At 41.4% G+C, this 21,718-nt stretch overlaps 1 protein-coding gene across 2 annotated transcripts in view; it reads right to left on the reverse strand.

Moving 5' to 3' along the window:
• Window positions 1-4,315: 4,315 nt before the first annotated feature.
• Window positions 4,316-21,718, reverse strand: part of LOC146682907 (TGF-beta receptor type-2-like) — a 30,515-nt gene continuing 13,112 nt past the window's right edge. For both annotated transcript variants that reach the window (XM_085445480.1, XM_085445479.1), the window contains exons 3-7: window positions 20,154-20,344; window positions 15,381-16,144; window positions 14,390-14,531; window positions 6,633-6,757; window positions 4,316-5,375 (exon numbers count right to left, since the gene is read on the reverse strand). In XM_085445480.1, the coding sequence (XP_085301606.1) occupies window positions 5,196-5,375; window positions 6,633-6,757; window positions 14,390-14,531; window positions 15,381-16,144; window positions 20,154-20,344 (1,402 nt within the window). In that variant the 3' untranslated portion in view covers window positions 4,316-5,195. The remainder of the gene's footprint in view (window positions 5,376-6,632; window positions 6,758-14,389; window positions 14,532-15,380; window positions 16,145-20,153; window positions 20,345-21,718) is intronic.

The following is a 21,718-nucleotide window of genomic DNA, read 5'->3' on the forward strand; positions in this document are numbered from 1 at the left end:
AAAGATTTTTTTAATTCAGAGAAAATTTGGGATGGTTTCTGTTATTTAGTTGTTGATCTATTGGTTAATTACTTTGGTGTAGTTTGAAAGGCAATGGGGAGGTCCTTAGTAGCAGGAAAAGCTGTAAAACACATGAAAATATAGTTAAAAGTCCGCCTTTACATTTATCATAGCTGTTCAGTGGGAAATGTCCAATTTTGGGCCCTGGGCCTTATGTTTGACACACCTGGTATAGAGCTTTCCCAGAGGATCTGTGCTCTATGGCTCCTGCAGTAAGATAGTAAAAGCTCATTTGAATTTGCTTTGGGAATGAAGACATTATTCTTTCAGTCACAGTTTAAAAAAAGAGGAAGACATTTAGAAGCTTTCACTTTCTTTAAATATGTATCTCCCTCTTGAGAACTGGGCTTCACTGCTGCAGGAAAATTGGCGTCACATGATTTGATTGTGAAAAATGAAGAGAAAGGTTAGTTTTGACACCCCTGTGGTAATCCATTTATAATGCAGAATTATAAATCATTTATCATCACCCCCCTCTTCGGCAGTGTCCAATATGTCTGTGTGCCAGCCCACACCCAGAGTGCCTGTGGCATAGTTTATGTAAATAGAGCATGTAAACTGTCGCAAGGGTGCTGGAAACCTCCCTGTGAGATAAAAACTAGCCTAGCATAGCAGAAAAATCACTTACTGTTCCCCAGTGCATTTGTTTAAGTTCATGCTCTTTCAGTAACAGTGCTTCAGTGTTGATTAATGTGTTTTCAGTGAGGCCAATTTTGACATAATACATATAAGAATCACCAGCTCTTACACAGCTTGTTAGAAGAGAGCTAAATAACATACACGCGCATACCACTTGATCCCCCCCTTCAGTAGATTATTATCTCAGTGTGACACTAATTTATAATTTAGTTTAATTAATCAGTTTTTCCAAAATGCATTCTGGGATTCATAGACGAATTAAAAGCAGCCACCTGCAGACAGCTGGACAGAGAAACAGGCAAATAGTGGCAGAGGCAGGTAGGCAGAGATCCACAGACAGACACGTGTTCCAGTCTGAGTCAGCTTCGGGCTGAGGATAAAAGGCTCGTCAAACACTGCAGACACGCCATGCCAAACACAGTGCGGGCCTCCTGATTCCCTTATCTTTTGCCTTAACCAGTGCAGACACCACCAGTGTAAAAGTATCAAGCATTATCTGTCAGTCAGCAGAGAACTGGCACTCAGTGTAATCATGAATTTAAGATGAAACATTTTCTGTGCTTAAATTAATGAGCGCTTGTCAACACCAGCACGCTGTGGATCCTGTATACTGCTAGATCTGATATCATCAGGACATAAACTGTTTAAAGCCTGAGATTACTTGATGGGCAAAAGGGATCATGATTTTTGAGAGCTTGTCATCCTTCAGAAGCTAAGTGCTCCGGCAATAAATTCGATTATATCGTTCCACAGTAAAAAAGTACTTTAGTGCATCTAATGTATGGCACTGAGAACCATTTCTCTCATTTCTTAGAGGGGAAAAGATGAAAAAAAGAGGAGAAGCTGACAAACACAGGACCTAATTGTAACAATAAAGTTATATAACTATCCTGAAATAACTGCAAATGCTAAACATGTCTCGATGTTAACAATCCAACATATGAATACTTCTTTTTTTTATTTCAACTGAGCATGCTGGGTGATGGACATCAGTTTTAGTAGGATCAAGATTAGCAGTACTTATTCACTGGCTACTTTATTAGGCATATCATACAGGATAGATCCCCTTTTTGTCTTCAGAACTCTTTTAATTCTCTGTTCCACACATCCAACAAGGTGCTGGAAACATTACACAGAGATTTTGGTCTATATCTGTGTGATAGCATTGCACATTTATCTATTTATCTGCACATTCATGATGAGAATCTCTTGTTCCACCACATCCCAAAGTTGCTCAGTTGGATTGAGATCTAGTGATATTGGAGCCCAAACATGACAGTGAACTCGCTGAACTGATGTTTAAGAAATCAGTTTGAGATGATTTGAACTTTGTGACATGGAGCATTATCGTGCTGGCAGCAGCCATGAGAACATGGGTACACTGTGGTCATAAAGGGTAACCTACACCACTAAATGCAGCTGTCTACCTAACAGTATAATGGGGCCAAAGTAAAATAACATCCACACCATGCCTTCCTATCAGCTCAAATCAGTGTGTCCACTCTCCTCTGACCTGTGGCATAAACAAGGCATTTTCACTCAGAAAACTGCTGCTCACTAGATATTTTGTTTTTCAGACTTTTCCTGTAAACCCCAGAGATGTTTGTGTGAGAAAATCCCAGCAGATCAGCAGTTTCTAAAATACTCAGATCAGCCCCTCTAAAACAAACAACCACGCCACATTTAGAGTCACTTTAATGCTCTTTCTTCCTATTTCTGATGCTTCGTTTAAACTTCAGCAGGTCATCTTGATCATCTCTACATGCCTAAATGCATTCATTTGGTGCCATTTGTGTTTGTGTGATAAGATATTTGTGTTTATATACAGTTGTCCAGTCAAACACGTGTACCTAGCATATTTTCCAGTGTGTGTTACCTTCATTTAAGGCTAGAAAAGTAGTATTAATAGTTTTTGATTGTATATATATTTTTTTTTCTTTTTTTTTTTTTTTTTTTGCCTGTCCCGTTTGGCTCTTTTGCCATCAGAATTGTTGTCTAAAGGCAAAGAAAGATGCCCAACGGATTTACTTTACCAAACTGACCATCCCAGCCTTGCCGTAATGGTCCATTTGATTCACCTTTTATTGTTTCTTTTATTTTCACTTACTGAATACGGGACAGACTTGACTGGGGGAAAGAAGGGGAGAAAGAAAGAGGGAAAGAGAAACAGCTGAGAAGAGGGACGGGGGAGAAGGGCAAAAGACAAAAACCAACAGAACGGGCAGAGAAGAAAAAAATGCATATATCAATCACCTGGATCACCTGCTGAGAAAGAAAAAAGAAAGCAAGCAGAAGAGAACAAGAGTAATAGAATAAACAACATCACAATGATATATGGGAATATGACAGTAAATACTAAATGTTAAACATTATTGTGCAGCACATAAGATCAACAGAACACAGTGTGCTTTGAGGTAGGAGCCAAAAAGGGTGTAGTTTGTGGGTGTGATCACCCGTGTGTACACCTGTGAGCATGGACGCGCTTGTTTTTTGTTTTTTAAAAGGTTCCTTCATGTAATAATCTGCTAGAGGGTGTGGGGGGGCCACAGCCCCGTCCTCCAGGGCGTGAAGCAGGTATGGAGGAGATCAAAACTCCAGACATCCAGAGGCCCCCAGAACACAAGAGACCAAGGAAGACCAACAGAGGGGCAGCTGCGCCACTGTCCCAGAAAGAGCTGAGGAGAGTCCCAGATGAGGGCTCACTCAGCAGCCGCGGAGCAGAAGCCAGGGGGAGTTGCAGTGACGCGCCCGTGAGCTCCGCCGGCAGCCAGCTGCGCCTGAGTGACCGAGCCCCAGGCCGAGAGGCCGGGGGCACCCCACCTCCGAAGTGGCCCGAGCGAGCCCCAGGCTCCAGGCCCCGATAAGCGGCCGCCAAGGAGTGAGCCGGTGTGTACCTGGACGCCCATCCCCGGACACAAAGAACCACCAACGCACCGATGTCTGAGGGGGTCCACCACTGGCAGGGGAAGTGGTGGTAGGGGGAGATAGGCCTCCAAACCTTGGAGGGCCTGAGATGTCCCCAGAGAGGTGGCGCCTGACACCCAACCTGACATATAGACACAGAAATACAGGCACACACAGATACAAACATCCATTCCCACCCTCATGCTCTCATATGCACTCACTCCACACTCAACCAACGTGGAGACAGACATAAAGAGACGTTGTACACACGATCACACTCCCCAAGCGTACTCTACAAACCGGGTCTAGGTGCCCCCGCCCCTGGAGGGGGGAACTGCACCCAGACCCAGGTGGTGTTTCCCTTTTCCCTGCGGTGGGGGGAGGCAGACCGCCCCGACTCCGCAGCAGCAGGAAGGCTCCACACTCCAGACCGCAGTCGGACGGCCAACTCCTCCTCCTAGTCCTAGCCCCCCTGCTCCAGCAGGTCGCAGAGAACGGGGGTGAGAGAAGACTCCGAACCTCCCTCCACCCGCTCATTGTAATGTTGATGCATGTGTGTTCTAAGGTGCATTTAAAACCCAGGAGGGCATGGAGCTACCTGCCAGAGAGCAGCAGGTAAGTTTTTGATTGTAAAATGAAGTATCTCAAATAAAAAACCCAAAGTTAAACAAAGTATGACAGCAGCCGAGAGCATTAAAAAGCACAGCAAACAGAGAGCATAGTAACGTTTTTAATAATGATTTCTATACAAAAATTCCTTTGATACAGATAATTTCTGAGCAGATCAGAATTCCCTTCTCAGTATAAAAAACAAAAATTCAGCTTTTATAACATATAGACAGTGACTGGATGTTCCAGTTTGGAGTCCTTAATACATCTCTGCATTCCTTTTATTCTTTGTCTTATTAAACAGACTTCCTTTTTCAGTTTAGAGTCCTCTGAGTAAAATGCCCCCCTCTCTCAAACACACACCTACCTCTGTATATCTCAGTTTCCTTTCTCCTTTCAGAATGATTTTGCTGTCTTTATTTTACATTTCATAGTCCTTGAGATATGAAATCAGCTATCCCTGCAGATTAGTTCTTTGGATGTTTTTCCCTCTACTTCTTTGCCGTGAATAATTTCCACTTCTTGCCAGAGGTTCTATTAGCACCCTGAATGTTGCTTCATTCAGTTCATTGGACTTTGATCCAAGACCACCTGGCCATTTCGAAAAACAAGGCAGGTGCAGGAGATCTTAGTGTCTTAATATTTGGTCAGTCTTTCCCCATTTTTAATACATTTGCAGTCTGTTTATTTCCTATACCTGAAATTTTAAAAACAAATAAGACACAACATATATATAGTTTGGTGTGCATAGATGTTTATAAAGTGCAAATAGTATTTGGTAAAAAAAAAAAAAAGAAAAAAAAAGCTTTATAATGTGAGCGCCCTTTTTGTTTAGGACTTAATCCAGAATATGTAAGTCCACCTCTGGAAACAGTTCACTTTCATCTACATTTCAAATGCCTCCACTCATATTCCTTTTCCCCTCAGCAGCTCGATAAAAATGTCTCAGTCACCCTGCAGGGGGCAGTGTTTCTGTTAAGCGTTTACTTTTCATCCACTACAAAGATTTCTTCAGGGATTTTCTCCTCTGAGTCAGAGCAATCTGACAGCTTGTCCAGGTACTCCATGCCATTGAAGCGTTCAGCAACACAATGGGCGGTGAGACGGGCCTCCGGGTCGTGGTCCCAGCAGTCCTCAATGGAGGCACACAACATCTGGATGCCCTGCATGAGGAGAACAGGCTCACAGTTAGTCAATATAATTGACTTTGGGGCAATGCAACTTAACTCAAACTGAAGCTATGAATGTGCATTTATGCATTTTCAACTGTGTGTTTATCCATATGCACCTCTGTATCAGTACTTTTATAAAGGACTTTTGATGCATTTCTATTGGAGAAACTAGCATTGAGAGTTATTCTTTCTGAAGGACCATTTTGCAAGGAGAATAATATGCAATTCTTTGAACATAAATGTTGCAGCTGCTTCATCTTGTGTACAGCTTCACTTTAAAATATGGAGACACTAGGTGCCACCAGTAGCTAGACACAGAGCTCATTTTAATCACAACAATCCTATTTAAAGAAGAGCAAAACAAAGCGAGAGACAGTGTGTGACAATGCGCTGTGGCAGCTTGAATGGATGAATCTTTTGATTGTGACATACATAGTAAAGCATAAATAAATAAGCTGTGCAGAAGGGAGACTGTTTTAAACCCTCTTGCATTCTACTTTTATTTTCTACATAGCGAACTGCTGAGTACAGCAGCATGAATGTCCTCCAGGAGACACACTGAAAATTTGTGCAGCTATCTCCAAATCTAAACAACACTGTCTCGTTCTTTATGACAGTTTCCCTTTGTTTGGAACAACTATAAACACTTCTGATTTAAAACTTGGCTGCCAATGTGGAAAATAAAGTTTATTTATGGGTTTTTTTTTTTTGTATCTTAGAGAATTTATTGATCCCCTACTATGATTTATTCGTTAACATGGCCACTTTAAGTTTTCTTCGTAGGAAAAGAAACTATATTAACATTTTAAAATAGTAAAAATATAAAATGTGAAAGGGGCCACATTCATGAGTAGGTCATAGTTTGCATATACAGACTTTTAACCATGTAAACTTTGCAAACCCTAGTTTAAACACAGTGTGGATATTGCAAGGGACAGCCTGCGTCAGTAATGTTCTCACTATTGGAATTAGGTGAGGGTGAGCAGAGAATGGACACAGTGAATACATCACACCATTACCTGCACTGTTCTCACAGCAGTGTGAAGGATCTGGAATACTGAAGACTGTTTAAAGTAGGTGTTCCATTCTCATTTCTGTGTTTGGCCCGTAGTGATTAATCCCAAATAATCAATGTTATTTTTTTATATTTTATGTTTGCTGTGCTTTGTTTTTAATATCAGCTGACAAATCTGTTAAAACACAGATTTTGTGGTTACAAACGAGGCATTTATAAATTTCATTTCTTACCGAGTGGTTGGTCCAGCTGTTGGGGATCTCAGGTCTTCCTCTGTCCCTGAGGACGCTGTCCTTCATGCTCTCTACACACGGGTGTTCTCTCAGGTTTCCAAACGGTGGCTCGTATGCTTTCACGTCTGCATGTGAACACACAGAAACAACAGGTGGGTTCAGAGAATTAGCCTGTGCACAGCTCAAGATGGTAAGTTTAGGCTTTTACACCTGCCGAGAGCAGGGCAAAACAACTTTGAAACAGATCACATCTGACAGATGAAGTTCTGTGGAATAGAGAGAAAGATCAGATGGAGGTGCCCCACAGCACACACATCAATAACACCTCTCAAAGGATTCACTGTGCGCTCTAAATTGAAACTGTAGGATGCAAACTTTAAATAGCACTGAAGCGGCACAAACAACTGAAGAACCCTAAGCTGTTGATAGAGGGGCCATGGGCGAGATTTTCTGAAGAGAAACACTATCGTCACATTTTTAGCCTTACTGTCGATGAGTTTAAAGAAACCTCAGCAACAATGCTCTGGCTTTGTGTCAGCTCTCTTACACAACAATTCCAGAGTGCTTGTCAAAGGCCACTTACCAGTTGTGTTTACTTAGGGCAAAATTTCAAAGCAGGTCTGCAGGAAACAGCCTGAGAGCTATGAGTCAACAGTTTCCGAAAAAAATATATCGTATGAATTCCAATTCCTCTTTGTTTGAAGTTTGGATTCCTCAGCCGCAACACTGAATTACACTGAAGTTAAAACCTAGCTCAAGCTAATTATCAGTCATTAAAAGATGGACTAGCAAAATTAACAGATTTTATAATGGATACAAAATCAGACTGAGAGAATAAAGTGAAAAAGAGATGCATATTAATAAACTATATAACAAAGTCACTGTGGAGTCTGACTGTGATCCCTGGCATACGTGGCAAATAGTTGTCAGAATTAAAACAGTTTCTACTTTTCTCACCTACAAAGACAGAGTCGTCGTTAAAAACAACGAACACATTTTACAATGCATCCTGGCTGTGTGAAAGTTACAATGTACTATTAAACAACAGTGGTAAATTCTTGTAAATACTCAGGAAGTTTCAAAAGAATAATTTTGAACAGGAACAAAAAACTGATGACCAGCAGCGATAACATGGGCAAGTATGGCTGCCCGTGAAACTGTCTGACGAGTGTTTATTTATGATGTGACTGCTGATAGAAGCAGCAGAATGAAGTGTATAGGGCTGCACTCTCTGCTTAGACTCAGAAAAATGTTGCAAAACTAAGCAGAGAGCAATTTGAGTTTAGATGGATAATGATCCAAAGCACACTGCAACAGTAACCCAAGAATTTCTCAAGGAAAGAAACAGGATATTCCTCAAGGGTCAAGTCAGTCACCTGATCTCAACCCAATGGAGCATGCTTTTCAGTTACTGAAGACCAGACCTAATGCAGAAAGACCCACAAACAAGCAGTAACTGGAAGCGGCTGCAGTAAAGATGTAGCAGAGCATCTCAAGGGAGGAAACAGAGCATTTGGTGATATCCGTGTTCTCTAGACGTCAGTCAGTCATTGACTACAACGGCTCCAGTCAATGCAATATTTTTGTTAGACTCCTTGCATTAAAGCTAAAGGTCTGCACAGTTTGATGTAAAAACCACTGTGGGGGTGGCATGCAGAGGCAAAATGACAAATGCGCGTCACGGTTCCCTTATGGACCCAAATATACTGTGGCTATATTTCTGTCAGTGATACTGCAGCTGCTGTTTAATGTCACACAGCTGAAATACAGAACAATGGCTTTTACAGGCCAGTAAGAATCTAGCAGAACCACTTTAATTTATACTTCATTGTAGCAGAGGCATTTTGTGGTATAAAAATATAGATATTTATACACACATACATATTTTCTAACAATAAAATAGAATACAATCCCTGTAATGAACTGCTGGCTATTAAATCTGTCACTGGAAACACAGAGATTTCAAATGTACTGAATTAAAAAAAAAAAAAAAAAAAGCACAATGCAGATTTGTCCTGCATCTTCTCATGTAAATCTCAGAGTTTACGTAACAGTGCAGAACAAAGCTGTGTCAGCTGTCGGCGGGTTCTGAGGTTGCCTCTTCAGTCATAAGGCCAACATGTTGTTGCTGAGAGTAAAACAATATTTTGTATGTGAATTATTATGAAAAAAAGGTAAGAAATATATAAAAGCTGTTTGTAGCTTTTTAAAATAAACTACTGGAACACATAATCCTCACATAAGCATGTTGTTTGTACTGTTTGATGATCGTGATGACGTTTTATTTCTTTTTAAACACGTTAAAAAGAAAAGATCGCAGGGAGTTATGCAACCTACAGACAGGAATTGGAGGATTCTGGGACACAGACTACTGCAAAAAAAAAAAAAAAAAAAGTTCTTTACAGTCTGGAACTCAACATTACTGCAAGCAAAGTACTTCTGGTTTGGTATTCAAGCTTAAACACAAACCCAGTCAACCATTTTTAAGAGAAAAGGAGACAGATGTTGTTTGTTTTGTTGTGACAGGTCCAGGGAGTGTATAACTGTGTTCTAGACAGCAAACCCACTTTGGAAAGTGTCAGCAAACATGCTCGTGTGCTCATCTCCAAACAATGCTTCTCGAGTATAGGACTTGTACTACTTCATAAACAAAGTGTGTATTCCAGGACAAACAGATTTGCCCAATCTGGCTCTAAAGGCGAAGATGTTTATTAAAGGTAAACCTTAAATTAAACTGCAGTGGCAGAAGAGGCTTCTGAAAGCACAATACAGTGCGAGTGAGGACTGCTGGGGTTTGCAAAAGTCACACATTGCACACTGACAAGATTTCCTCCAAAGCTATTTAACAACTTCAGCACAGTAACAATGAGGAACTTACACTATATGTCCGACAGCTGACATGTAGTGATGTGGATTTTGCAATGCTAGCACATATTTCCTCCTTAATGTCTATTTTCCAGCCCACTTGTCCGCCATGGCAGTCGAAAGTGTATGTGCATATGCAGCCAAGAGAAATGTAGTCATTTTTCTTTCCTACTGCAAACAAGGAAAAACTCTTGATGAATGGCATCGTTTTGAAGCTTTGTAATTTACATCCGTCACACTGCACTTTTGTTCTCGTAGATTGACCACCTGCTCCCCTACGCACATCCCAAACTCACCAGTCTTAGTTGGCATACTGAAATACTAACCTCACACAGGTCTGCTTAGAAATCAGTCAGCACAAGCATTTCACATTTTGTTTGATAGTCTTTCTCTGCTGCCCTTCCAAGTGAACAATTTTTTGTCTAATTATAGCTTAAATAAAATATAAACACTGAAAATAAGAAGAGAAATCCTGTCACCTAAACACATAAATAATACAGCAAAAGCGATCCAAACAGTTTCCCCATGTATTTGGAAATAAATTAGTAATGTGATCGCAACAACTGTGTCAGCTTCCCCAAGTCTGTCTGAGTCTGGAACAACAGCTTGACTAATCTACTCCCAGCCGCTGCTGGTTTTCATTAGTTTGCGGTGGCTCCAACACTTGTTTTCTGTTGTTAAACTCAAGCATTACAGATGTATGCATGAACATTACTCATTAGCAGAGCTTAATTTTAGGGCATTTGGCACCGACTTGCCCTGGAAGCTTACCCTACCATTAACTGCAGCTGATACATTCCCTAACCATCGACTAACCCCATTAAGTAAAACCAAAAAAATATTTTAGCCCGCTTTGTATGCAGCTTCAGGGAACGGAAATTGGCTGCACGTATTTTGACCCTATTTCATCCTCAATCAAGTCTAAAATTTGTTCCTAAATGCGCGTTGTGGCAGCCCCCCCACCACACGCATTAGACCCTCCAGTTCTGAAGGGTTTGATGGTCTGACATCTGGAGAGCAGCTGCCCTAACCTTTCCTCCTCTCCAGTCAAGCTCAACCTCTCCCCTCAGGGAATGGAGGCATTTTTTTTTCGTCTGCAGCTCCACATTCGACACCACTCCGCTATTATCCTCCTACTTTGCCCCACCCGCTCGAGGAACGCCCTCACAATCTTTCCAAGACCTAAATCTGGACCAGCTAAATTATACAGCAGAGGCATTTTAAGGAACAGACACTCAGATAAAAAGATCTGAGCCTGGAATCTGACTTTTCCTTCTCTTGGAGGTGTGCTGATCTCTCCGTTTCCCCCCTTGCTCTAACCCTTCCCTCAGTCTTGGAAGATAAAGAAGGTAAAGTGATGGTTTGTGCCTGGCTGGCTGTCGACAGACAGTTTTTTTCCTCTCATCTGGCAGATCTCAGATCAGACCACGGCCTCAGGAGCCGTGACAGAGCAGCCCTGTGCCTGCCTGCAGTGATCAGACATCTTCCTTACATTCACACAGGCAGGTGGCATCAGAGACAAGAGGAAAAAGCAGGGCATCACCCTAGTCATTATACTGATGCCCTGGGATGTGTCACTCTGAATTTATGAGTGTGGGTTCACATCTGCTCATATTTTGTCTCAGGAAGGTAAGATCTCAGGGAGTCATAAGTGACTCACCGACCTCCAGGGAAAACGTGGCAACTTCATAGTAAAAAAACAGCAGCAGGAAAGCAAGCAACTCTTGAGTGTACTTTGTAAACACATCAGCTTTGCTCTCATGCTGCTCTGCTCCAGAATCAATACCAGATCTCAGCCAGCACACTATCTGCAAGGAGATTTTTAGCTGCTAGTAAGGGAAAACCAAATTACACCATCTCATTTGTGCAGCTTATTCTTTCCACCTTTCTCATCGTCTATCAAGGTGAGAGCTTAGCTTTGTTTGTACAGTGATTTAATCTCTGAACAGGAAAACGTCTCCTTCAGTTTCAGTCCTGATGAACTACAGACCTCACCCTTTTACACTTCTCCAAGAAATGCCAAGTCTGAAAAATGGGGACAGAGATATGTGAAACACAGGAAAATGTGAACTAACCGAGTGGCTTCTATCTTTAGTCTAGAGGTGGGACGGGAACCTTGCGCTTCCTTTCCCGAGTAAATTTACACTGGCCTGTCCTGTCTTGTCTGTGCCTGCATGAGTAAAGCTTCACGGCTGCCTATGGTGTGTTGCACTGCAGTGGGAGACTAATTAACTGCTGCCTCACCTACCTGTGTCTCAGAAGAAAGAGACTGAGAGAGACGGGAGGAAAAAATGTAGCGTAACTGAGTTGAAAGTGCCAGATTTAGAAACAGGGAATGGTCGAGTGTATCTGGGCAGGACAAAAATGTGTTTTGGCATAACGTTTAATTCTGTATACAGTGTTTAGGTTAGCTAAACCTAAACTAATGCAAAGTAAGGGAATGAAGGACTTAATCTGACATGCATGTAACGGATGGAGGGAAACGCAGGATAAACAAATGAAGATGTTGTTCGCGCAGATTTCCTGAAATCCCTCAAGAGGAAACCAAATGAAGCCAGAGTGAACCTGGATCTGTTTAGTGCATCTTTACTCATCTCTATATACTGCCTGTCCTGATCTCAAGAGACATTAACCACTAAATGTCCTAATATAAACCACACTTGCAAAGTTAAAATCTCTCTAAAAAAAAACCTGCGTCTTGGGACTGTGCTCTTTGCAAAGCAGGAAATACTCTGTTTTCTTTTCAAATGTGTACCCACAGGGCACTCACGTTGTTGCAGTTTGGAAGGAAAAGCAAGAGGAATTGTGGGTCACTTGCTCATGTTTTTGCTTCAGAGGACTCATGGGCAGAATAACTGCACGATACACTTCAAGGAAGCCCCCTGGGGAGGGAGGGGAGGGAGGTTAGTGGGGGCAAAACAGGAAAACTCAGAAGCAGAAGTGTTCATGCCCAAACCCGGCATTCAATCACTGCTGTGACACAATGGAGACAGGAGCAGTCTCAGAAACAAACAGGACCACAGAGACACAAAAGGAAGCAAAAACAAATAACCTTCTGTCGACATGAAATACTGCACTGTACTGGCTTCAGATAATCAACCACTTCTATTATTTGCACATACCTCGACCTTGTTTTGCTGCAGAGTGACAAACACGAGTAACGGTACATTAGTAAAGTGAAGGCTGATCCTTGAGGCTTCTACAAGATGGATTGTGGCTTTGACACTTTTAGATTTTCTTCCCACCATGACTAATGGGTCAACGAATGCTCACACATAAGTCCTGTCACACAGCTAATAAGTGAACTCACAGTGGAGTTGGTCACTTGGTGCTTGTATTGCTCAGAGGTCAAACAAGCTTTTACAGTATTTCTGAGGATATTTACACAGCCTCTAAAGGGAATTTCATCAATCAGTGCTTCTATTGGTTTCCTATACTTGCAGTGACCCGAGCTAATTTACCAACGAAATTGATGGTTATCTCCGCAAAGGTTAGAGGGAGTGTTAAACGTGTGTAGAGTACACTACGTTGATAGTCAGGAAGACAGAATATTGGGTTTAAAACAAGTACTGAGAAAACGTGACAGAAAATAACAAGTGAGATGTAAAGTGTCAAATAGTACGCTCGCATTTAGTACATAAACAAGAGTGAAAAAGTTATTTTTTCTCTAAATGTTGAACTATTCTCAAGTAGCCTGTGTTTCAGGAACTAGATGCATAGCATAGAGCCTTTCTTCTGCATTTCCTGTGTGATATGGTTAAACCGACTCTGGCAAGAAACCAATGCTTTTTTCTCACCGACATCTTAAGTATTCCTCTCAAAACACACATTAAAGCTAAACTCTATTTACATAATCATTCACTGATGTTCTATATCATCAATAATTAATTTTACGGCTAAATCATCAGTTTATGTAAGGTTGTTTAATCTATTCAAAACATTTGGATAAAGCCAGTGCAGGCTTTTCATAACTCGTGTTCAGACTTCATTTTATTGACGGTGGGGAAAAAGTCATCTCTCCTTTCAAAAAAAAAAAAGCAGGACTAAGAGCCATCATGTGCTACTGGATTACTGGAAGAGTCCTTTTTGACCAGGATATGTCCTTCAGCGTGCACAGTAAACAAATATGTACTGTTGCTTTCTTTCATCTGTGCAATATCACTAAAACTACAAACATCCTGTCTCAGAGTAATGGTAAAAAAATAAAAAACAGTTCATGCATTTTTAACTTCTAGGCTGGACTATGGTAATTCATCATTATCAGGCTGATCTAAAAGCTCCCTGAAAAGCCTTCAGTTGATGCAGCGAGAGTAGACCATATTTCTTTCATATTAGCTTGTCTTCATTGGCTCTCTGTTTAATCCAGAATTAAATTTAAAATCCTTCTCCTCACATACTTCAATAATCAGTCCCTGTTACATCTTAAAGATCTCATACCATCATATTATCCTAATAGAGGACTTCACTCTCAGACTGCCGGCCTACGTGAGTTCTTAGGAAGTTTAAAAGTAGAACGGGAGGGAGAGCCTTCAGCTATCAGGCCCCTTTCCTGTGGAGCCAGCTTCTAGTTGGAGCTATATCAAATGACCTTGAACCGTCCCTCAGTTAAGGTGCCATAGGCTCAGGCTGCTGGGGGAAGGCTTCACATTATGCACACTGCACGTCCTCTCCACTCCCCACGTGTTTATGGATCATTGTGGCATGTTGCTATCGCTTCTTTTGTGTTGTGTTCCGTCTCCCTGCACACCCCTTTTTGCTTTTCGTTTCCCCCCCTCAGCAACAAACAATAAACAACATTGGCATTTCTTTGGGAATTTTAACTGAAGCGATCGTTCTACAGCACAGCGTGTTAACTGATTAACATAGAGCATAGAAGGACTTCATGATCTCACCTCCGACTGCACTACACCTTGAGATGATCTCCCACAGTACGAGAGCCATGGAATAAACATCTGCTTGTTTGAAAGACTCAATGTTTTCTAGGTTGATTCTGGACTCCAACACCTCGGGGGCCATGTACCTGGCAGTGCCCACCTGTGGAAATACAAATAGAGAGCGACACAGATTAATAATCGTCTTTGACCGTAGTTGCAAATGCACAATATTGTTATGCACGATTTAAATATAGAGGTACATCTAAGGGAAGGTGGCGAACCACTTTTTTTTTTATCTGCTAAAACAGCAATCGTTTTGTTGAAAACTGCTCGTTAAACAGTAGCTGCATTAATCGAGCGACAGGTAGTGATTTTGTCCTGTGTGCTCTAAGAGATCAAATCACATTTATCTACATGAGAAAAAAAGTTGATGTAGAAAATAATTAGAAAAAAAGGGCACCACTGAGCTCATCAAAACCTTGCTTGTCTTCACATAATTACCATCCTTGAAAATGTGTCCACTGGAGCTTCCTCCTAATGCATTAGGGGCATCACAGTGCATTAGGTGTGCTGTGTGGCAAAGGGTGAGCCCTTTTCATAACAAGCCATTTTCATAACAGAGTGTAAATTGTCTCTGGCCTATTACGTCTTTGTAATGAGTCCATTAAGAATCAATCAAGCCTGTTTGTCTTGTGACTATGATAAAACAACAACAACCCAAGAGCACTTACAGCAGTATTTCTATCAGTATTATCCTTCTGGGGACAAGATGGAGTGAGTGCCATATATATACACACATAATGTCCTGAAGTTGTGAGGGTAAGAAAATGAAAGGTTTGATATATAGCTTGGCTCTTTTCAAAGTCTGACAAATATCCCAGAAGAATTATACGACAGGGCTTAGAGTGGTTTGTGTTTGGGGCACTGGCAAAGTTGATGATGTCTGAAGTGATTGACAGCCAAGTGAAAACAATCGATCGCCCAAAATTTAGTCTTAGGTAAGCCTTACCTGCCCACTGTTGGCCAGCTCATCCACAGACAGAGAGTTGTCCAGCCGAAGCGCAAGGCCAAAATCACACAGGCAGCAGGTCAAGTCATTTTTCACCAGTATGTTGGAGCTCTTAATGTCCCTGTGCGCGATAGGCACCTTGGAGCGACCGCAGGGGGTGCGGTCGCTGTGAAGGTGTGCCACTCCACGGGCTAGCGAACCTCCGAGCAGCCACAGGTCATGCAAGCTGATAATATTATGAGTCAGGTACTCCTGGAGATTCCCTCGTGGATGATAAGCTGTGATCAGCCAGTACTGTCTCGGCTCCTTCCTCTCCTCTGCTGTCAGGAAGTGAAGCACATTCTCATGCCTCAAATCCGCATCTGAGAAAATGTCCTTCTCGTTCTTCCAGGATGGATACTCCTCGTGTGAGAAAATTTTAATTGCTACAGTCTCAAAGCCCTGCTCCACGCTAACAGAGGAGCCCTGCTTCAGCTTGGCTTTGTAAACTTCTGCAAAGCGCCCTTTTCCAACCTGCACGTCCAGCTCGATGGGCAGCAGCTCAGTGTTGTGATTGAGGCTGTTGGCGTGCGTGGAGCTGCTGTCTTCTTCTATAATGACGAGTGGGTCGATTTCCAGCAGAGAATCTTTCTTGTGTCCGCAGTGGCCACTGCGCTGGCGGCACACACGGTAAAAGTAGAAGAAAGTGATGACCACGGTAGCCATAACCAGGAGAGGCACCAGGCTTACTAAGATAACAGCCATCACCTGTGGTTCCGTGGGCCCTAAAGGTCAAAGAATCAGCACGTGTTAATGAAGATAGTGTGAGGTTAAGATGCAGAACAGACAACCAGTTTAAAAGTCACTTTAAATCTGTGAGAGTAGTAACTGTGTTTCTTTTTTTTCTTTTTTTTTTAAACTACAACACCCACAATATGAAGACATAAAACACTAAATTACTTTGTGGCAGATTGTATCAGCACTTAGCTACAAGTAAAGTAATCAGAAGACAAGAGAAACCCGACGCTTCTTTGAGGAATGTTTATCAGGATCAGAGCTAAAGTTAGATTCTCAGCCACAAATGTAAACTGCTCCAAACCCTGACCCAGTCAAGCACGATCTCATGTCTGATTCTTATAATTTGGGAGGTGGTGTGTCTGGTAGCTGCTTTGGTTTTGGCAAACAGTGAGAGTTTATGCTTGTGCTGTGTTTATAGTCCAGTTTTTAAAGCTGCAGCAATAGAAGAAGATCTATAAAAAGTAGATCACCAGACATAAAACACTAAACAAGAAAACCTCAAATGGTCCCCAGTATGAAGCGCTCTAAATTTAGTCATTTATAAGTTGTGTTGCTAAAGCAAATGCCACACTTTATTTAGCTGTCTAGCTTACATTTGAGTTGCATAACACGTGTAGGCAAGAGTATCACGTGTGCATTATTTTTCAAGAAATACCTGGCAAACAATTTTAGGAGCAAGTGTAAATGCGCGGAGCAGAGTCAGGCATCTAACCGACAGCTGAGTTGAGCCCTCGACTTCTCTCTAATTTTTTTTTTTTCTGAACAGGAAACCACATGTCTGAAATCCTCTACAGGGCCTCAGACAGACTGTTTGTTTTGATTTTTGTGGAGTGAGAAGCTATTTCTCACAACAAACCTGTCACTGTGCCTCCAAACTCCTCCGGGCTTTAGACAAAATCCTTACTTGTTGTGTGAATTATTGAAAGTGCAGAAGTAATGCTACATTTAAGGTCTGGAGATGCTGTGAAAAACCGTGTTATTGAGAATTATCTTTAAGTTCAAAGTGTGAAATACTGCATACACAAGGGTAGAATCTTTAGAGGGAAAAAGGCTTTAAGAAATACTCTTGCTGGTGGGAAGTAGATCCATACTACTCACATACCTGCCTGTTAAATATGATGCTTCAGATATGCTTAGCTTAGCATAACATAACGACTGGAAACCATCGAAAACAGTGGTACCTATCATCTTAAATAAAGCTTTAAAGTTGTACTTGTTTATTTGTTTACACACCATTCAGTCACAGCATTAAACCCACTGACAGGTGAAGTGAATAACATTGATCGTCTTGTTACGTCTTGTTCGATTCTGGCATTCACATGGGTGTTACTCTGACAAACCACCCGCTCACATTCAATATAACAACTGACGTACCTTGTTTTCACTCAAGCTAGGTCTCATTTCGTAACATTGCCGTTCCCAGTAGGCTTTGTTAATGTGTTTCTGATAATAGGGTGGGAAATACCATTAGCTTGCTTCTCAAGGCAGCTGTATACCAGTATGAAGAGAGGGAAAACTGCAAGCAAAAGCTGAATCGTTAAATGGTGCTTTGTTCAACAGGTTCAAATTGGCATTATTGCCCTGTTGTTCAAGCTCATCTGCAGTGCCTTTACTACAGAACTTACCCACTTTAGTCACTGAGAACTTCCAAAGAGCACACAGACATTCCCAACAGTGAGAAAATATGTTTCCATGACGTGCTTTGCTCCGCGCAGATGCTTTCAATTTGGCTTTCGGTGCAGAGCCAGGTCTCGGAAATGTACCTTAGTGTTATTACTGCCGGGACACCGTAGTCAAAATACATCTTATTCCAGGGCCAATGTTGTAACTGGAGTCTAGAAGCCAGTGTCTACATGATCTCCTAAAGCTGTTTGCAATTATGCATCTGGAGAGCATCCCAGTGCACACATGTTGGCACTCATGCACGACAAACTGATAAAAAATTCTGACGTTATCATGTTATCCTCACAAATGAAAGAATAAATACTTCCACTTCTAAGATGTTAAATGAATCTTCCTCCACTTTAAAAAGAAATGAAAGATAGAGGGAGTAAAACTTAAAAATCAGATCAAATAACTGGTGTGCAATATGTAAGGTATGACTCTCCCAGTGATGAACTCTGAAAACTATTTCCAGGCAGGGGTGTAGCACAGAACTCTGAGCCCCACTCAAAAGCACTCTCTGCAGGAACCCTTCCTTTCTCATATCGCTCATCCATCATTGTGTGTGTGTGTTTTTTTAAATAGATAATTGAGCCAACAACTTTACAAGAACCTGTAGGGGTCCTTAGAGTACCACTTACGTCCATAACGCTGCACATGTTAAAATGGACACACACTTCTTAGCGTGCTGTCGTCTACAATAACTTGAACATCTAGAATTGAATGTTCATGATTCTAATGTCATAAAGACATTTGAAATACCAACCCTATAGTCTTCTAACACTTACATTAAGAAAATGCCGAGACTACTATGCTGCATAATAAAGACCGTTGTATTACGAACATGTTTTTTCCACCCACCCCCCCCCACCCCAAAGAAAATGTTTTCTTAACATCCTGCGTAATTATAAGAAATCTCTCTTCATCCTCCCCCCCTGCTCTCTTCACTTCCTCTATCACATCTTCTTCCTCACTATCTGCCACACAGACTTCTAGAAGAATGATGCGTGCAGGATTGATATGAGCCTCTAAACCTGCTCACAGCCAAACACCGTTTTCAGCCTGTGCGGTGCTAAAGGCACATCAGGCGTCAAACCAGGTCATCAGGGCACACCAAAATAACTTGAAGCTTATTTGTGTTTACAAAACCAACACTATAATTACACTATAATAACACTATATAACAAAAATATGAGTCATAGTGATTTTCTTGTCTTGTTCCTTTGATGTTATCAAAGACAAACAGAGATGTCATGTGGTAACTCTCGGCTGCTCCCTTGTCACAGTGGGTCGCTGTTTAATTTGGCAGAGTGTTTGCAGTGGATTCCTAATGCAATCCCACAAGGGATGTTTTATTGGCTGGAATTTAAACAGAGACATTTGGCTTGCAAAACTAATGTGTAAACCACTACTCTAAGGAGCAAACACCATGCATGACATAATAATGTTTACACTGTTTGTCGATGTGCTGCCTGACACTGTTTCATTATAACTAGCAAAATAAGTTTGTTTTTTTCCCTTGTGTCGCATCATTTGGAAATGAACCTGCTGCTGCTCAATCGCTCTGGCTCTTTCTGTAATTCAAGGCCGTGGGTTTCATGGTGATAAGCTGTGCTAGGTCTTTTTGGTAGCTATATTGTCACTTAACAGCTGCTGAGAGCTAAACTTTTCTCAACTGGTTAGTTGTGCTCTACTCTCCTTTCTTTTTAAAATAATTTTTTGTAACAGCTGTCTTCCCTCGGTTTGCTTATTTGACCCTCACCTTTCTTGCTATCGATCCTTTGATTTTTGCTTTCTTGGTGAAAAACATGACTCAGTGCACATTATCACCTAGTTAGAGTAAAAATTAACTGTGGTGCAGAATTAAGTTCAGAGCATTTTTCCTCACTTCTAACGAATAAAAGGGGCATCAGAGAGCCTCCGTGTTTATTTGGAATCAAAGTTCAGACACCCACCGAAATGTAGTTATGACACCAATTACTTAGACATATAATGTCCCTGTTTCCAGCTGCAGCTCTGAAGAGGCTTTAGCCTGCTTTAGTTAATTGTTTGGGTTTTACAGCTTGCAATTTGACCATTTTGGCTTAATTTCACTCTTATCAAACCAATTTCCATTCAGAGCGCTCAGCTATATTCAAAAGGCTCTAAAAATCTACTGCATGGACTTATGTACCAGTGTTGCTAGACTGACAAATTTGCAGCTATTTGTTGCGCATAGTTTAGCATTTAACAATAAAAGATTCAAATATAGCAAAAACAAGTTAAATATTAATAGTGAACTGTCTTCTACCACATTTATTTCATACATTTTGACAAATTGCCAATTTAACTTACTTGGGTCAAAAAAGACGCGCTCATTGCATTCATCCTCAGAGCACGAACAGATGAAGAACTTTGAGCCCATGCCACTCAGCTCTTTCATTTCACACTCGCTGTTGTTGTAGTCCTTTAAGACTAAGCCGTACAGTTTTTCAGCTGGGTTGTGGCACACTGTATCAAAGGTGACGTTGCCATCTTTCTTCCTCCTGAGAAAGAGAAGGCGGATAAACACTTTTTACCAGTCAAGTTTGAGTTCGGGTATTCACTACCTGCTTTTCAAAGATTTGTAACAAAGAGATGATGGCAGACCTACACTATTGTGCGAAAGTCTCAAGTCACCCCTGATTTCTTTATATTTTGCTAGGAAAATGCTAAACAGCTTCAGCGATTTATTGAAATGTGGAGGCCAATCCATGACTGATAGTGTTCCATTGTGCGTTTTTCTGTCGGTATGTTTTTACTGCATCAAATTAGACAAGATCTTCTACTCACTAGCTGAAACACAGCCCCACACCATGATGGCACCTCCACTGTTTTACAGATGGCTTTAGACACTCACTGTTGTACCTCTCTCCTGACCTTCTCCTTACATATTGACAACAATTTCAAACAAAAATGTCAAATTTTGATTTATCTCTCCAGAAGACACAAAAGGCTTCTTTGCAGCGGTCCTTCCACTGAGACCATTTCTTTGCCTCTGATGATGCCCACATCTTTCCAGTTGCACAGCAGGTCATTACAGGATCTTTTCCTATCTCTTAAGAACGTAACTTTTAGATACTGTTCATCTAAATCTAGCTTTTGGCCTGTCACTTCTAATTTTATCCACCATGTGCTCAGTTTCCTCAATTTTTTTATTTTTACAGACACACTGCTCAACATGCTGTGATTGGTCAAGCTTTCAGCTGACATCTCTTTTTAGAAATCACTTGATGATGCAAAAATATTATTTTATTCCTGTCAAACTGTTATGTTTGGTGTTTTTCTTACATTTGGTTAAAGGAAAGAAAACAAATTGTATGTTTGTCGACTGCTAGTACTACAAAGTACTTTCTTCTCGCTCTCTGCTCCCTTTCGGGGTTGCCACAGTGGATCATCAGCCTCCATCTCAACCTATCTTCTTCTGCTACACCAACCCTCTGCATGTCCTCCTTTACTACATAAATCTTATCTACAGTCTTCCTGTTTTCCTCCTGCCTGGCAGGTCCACATTGAAGACCTTTTTCCCAATATTCTCTGGGAATTCTCTGTTCTCTGCACACGTCGAAACCATCTAAACCTTGCCTTTGAAACCACTCGACCCGAGCTGTCCTCTAATGTACTCAATTCTAATTTTATCCGTCGTGGTCACACCCATGGAAAGTCTTAACATCATCAGCTTGGCCTCCTGTCTTTTAGTCAGTGCCACCATCTATAAACCATACATATGCCAGGTCTCATATATAAACCATTCTTTTCACTCTTGCTGCTACCCTTGTGTCACAAATCATCCCTAATACATGTCTCCACCTACTCTATCAAACCTGCACTCTCTTCTTCACCTGTCTTGTGCACTGTCTATTGCTTTAGATGGTTGAGGT

The sequence above is a fragment of the Copadichromis virginalis genome, linkage group LG22 (assembly GCF_057382275.1).
Source record: "Copadichromis virginalis isolate Kocher_CV1m ecotype Utaka linkage group LG22, C_Virginalis_male_GT1.1, whole genome shotgun sequence".
In the NCBI taxonomy this organism is placed as follows: Eukaryota; Metazoa; Chordata; class Actinopteri; order Cichliformes; family Cichlidae; genus Copadichromis; species Copadichromis virginalis.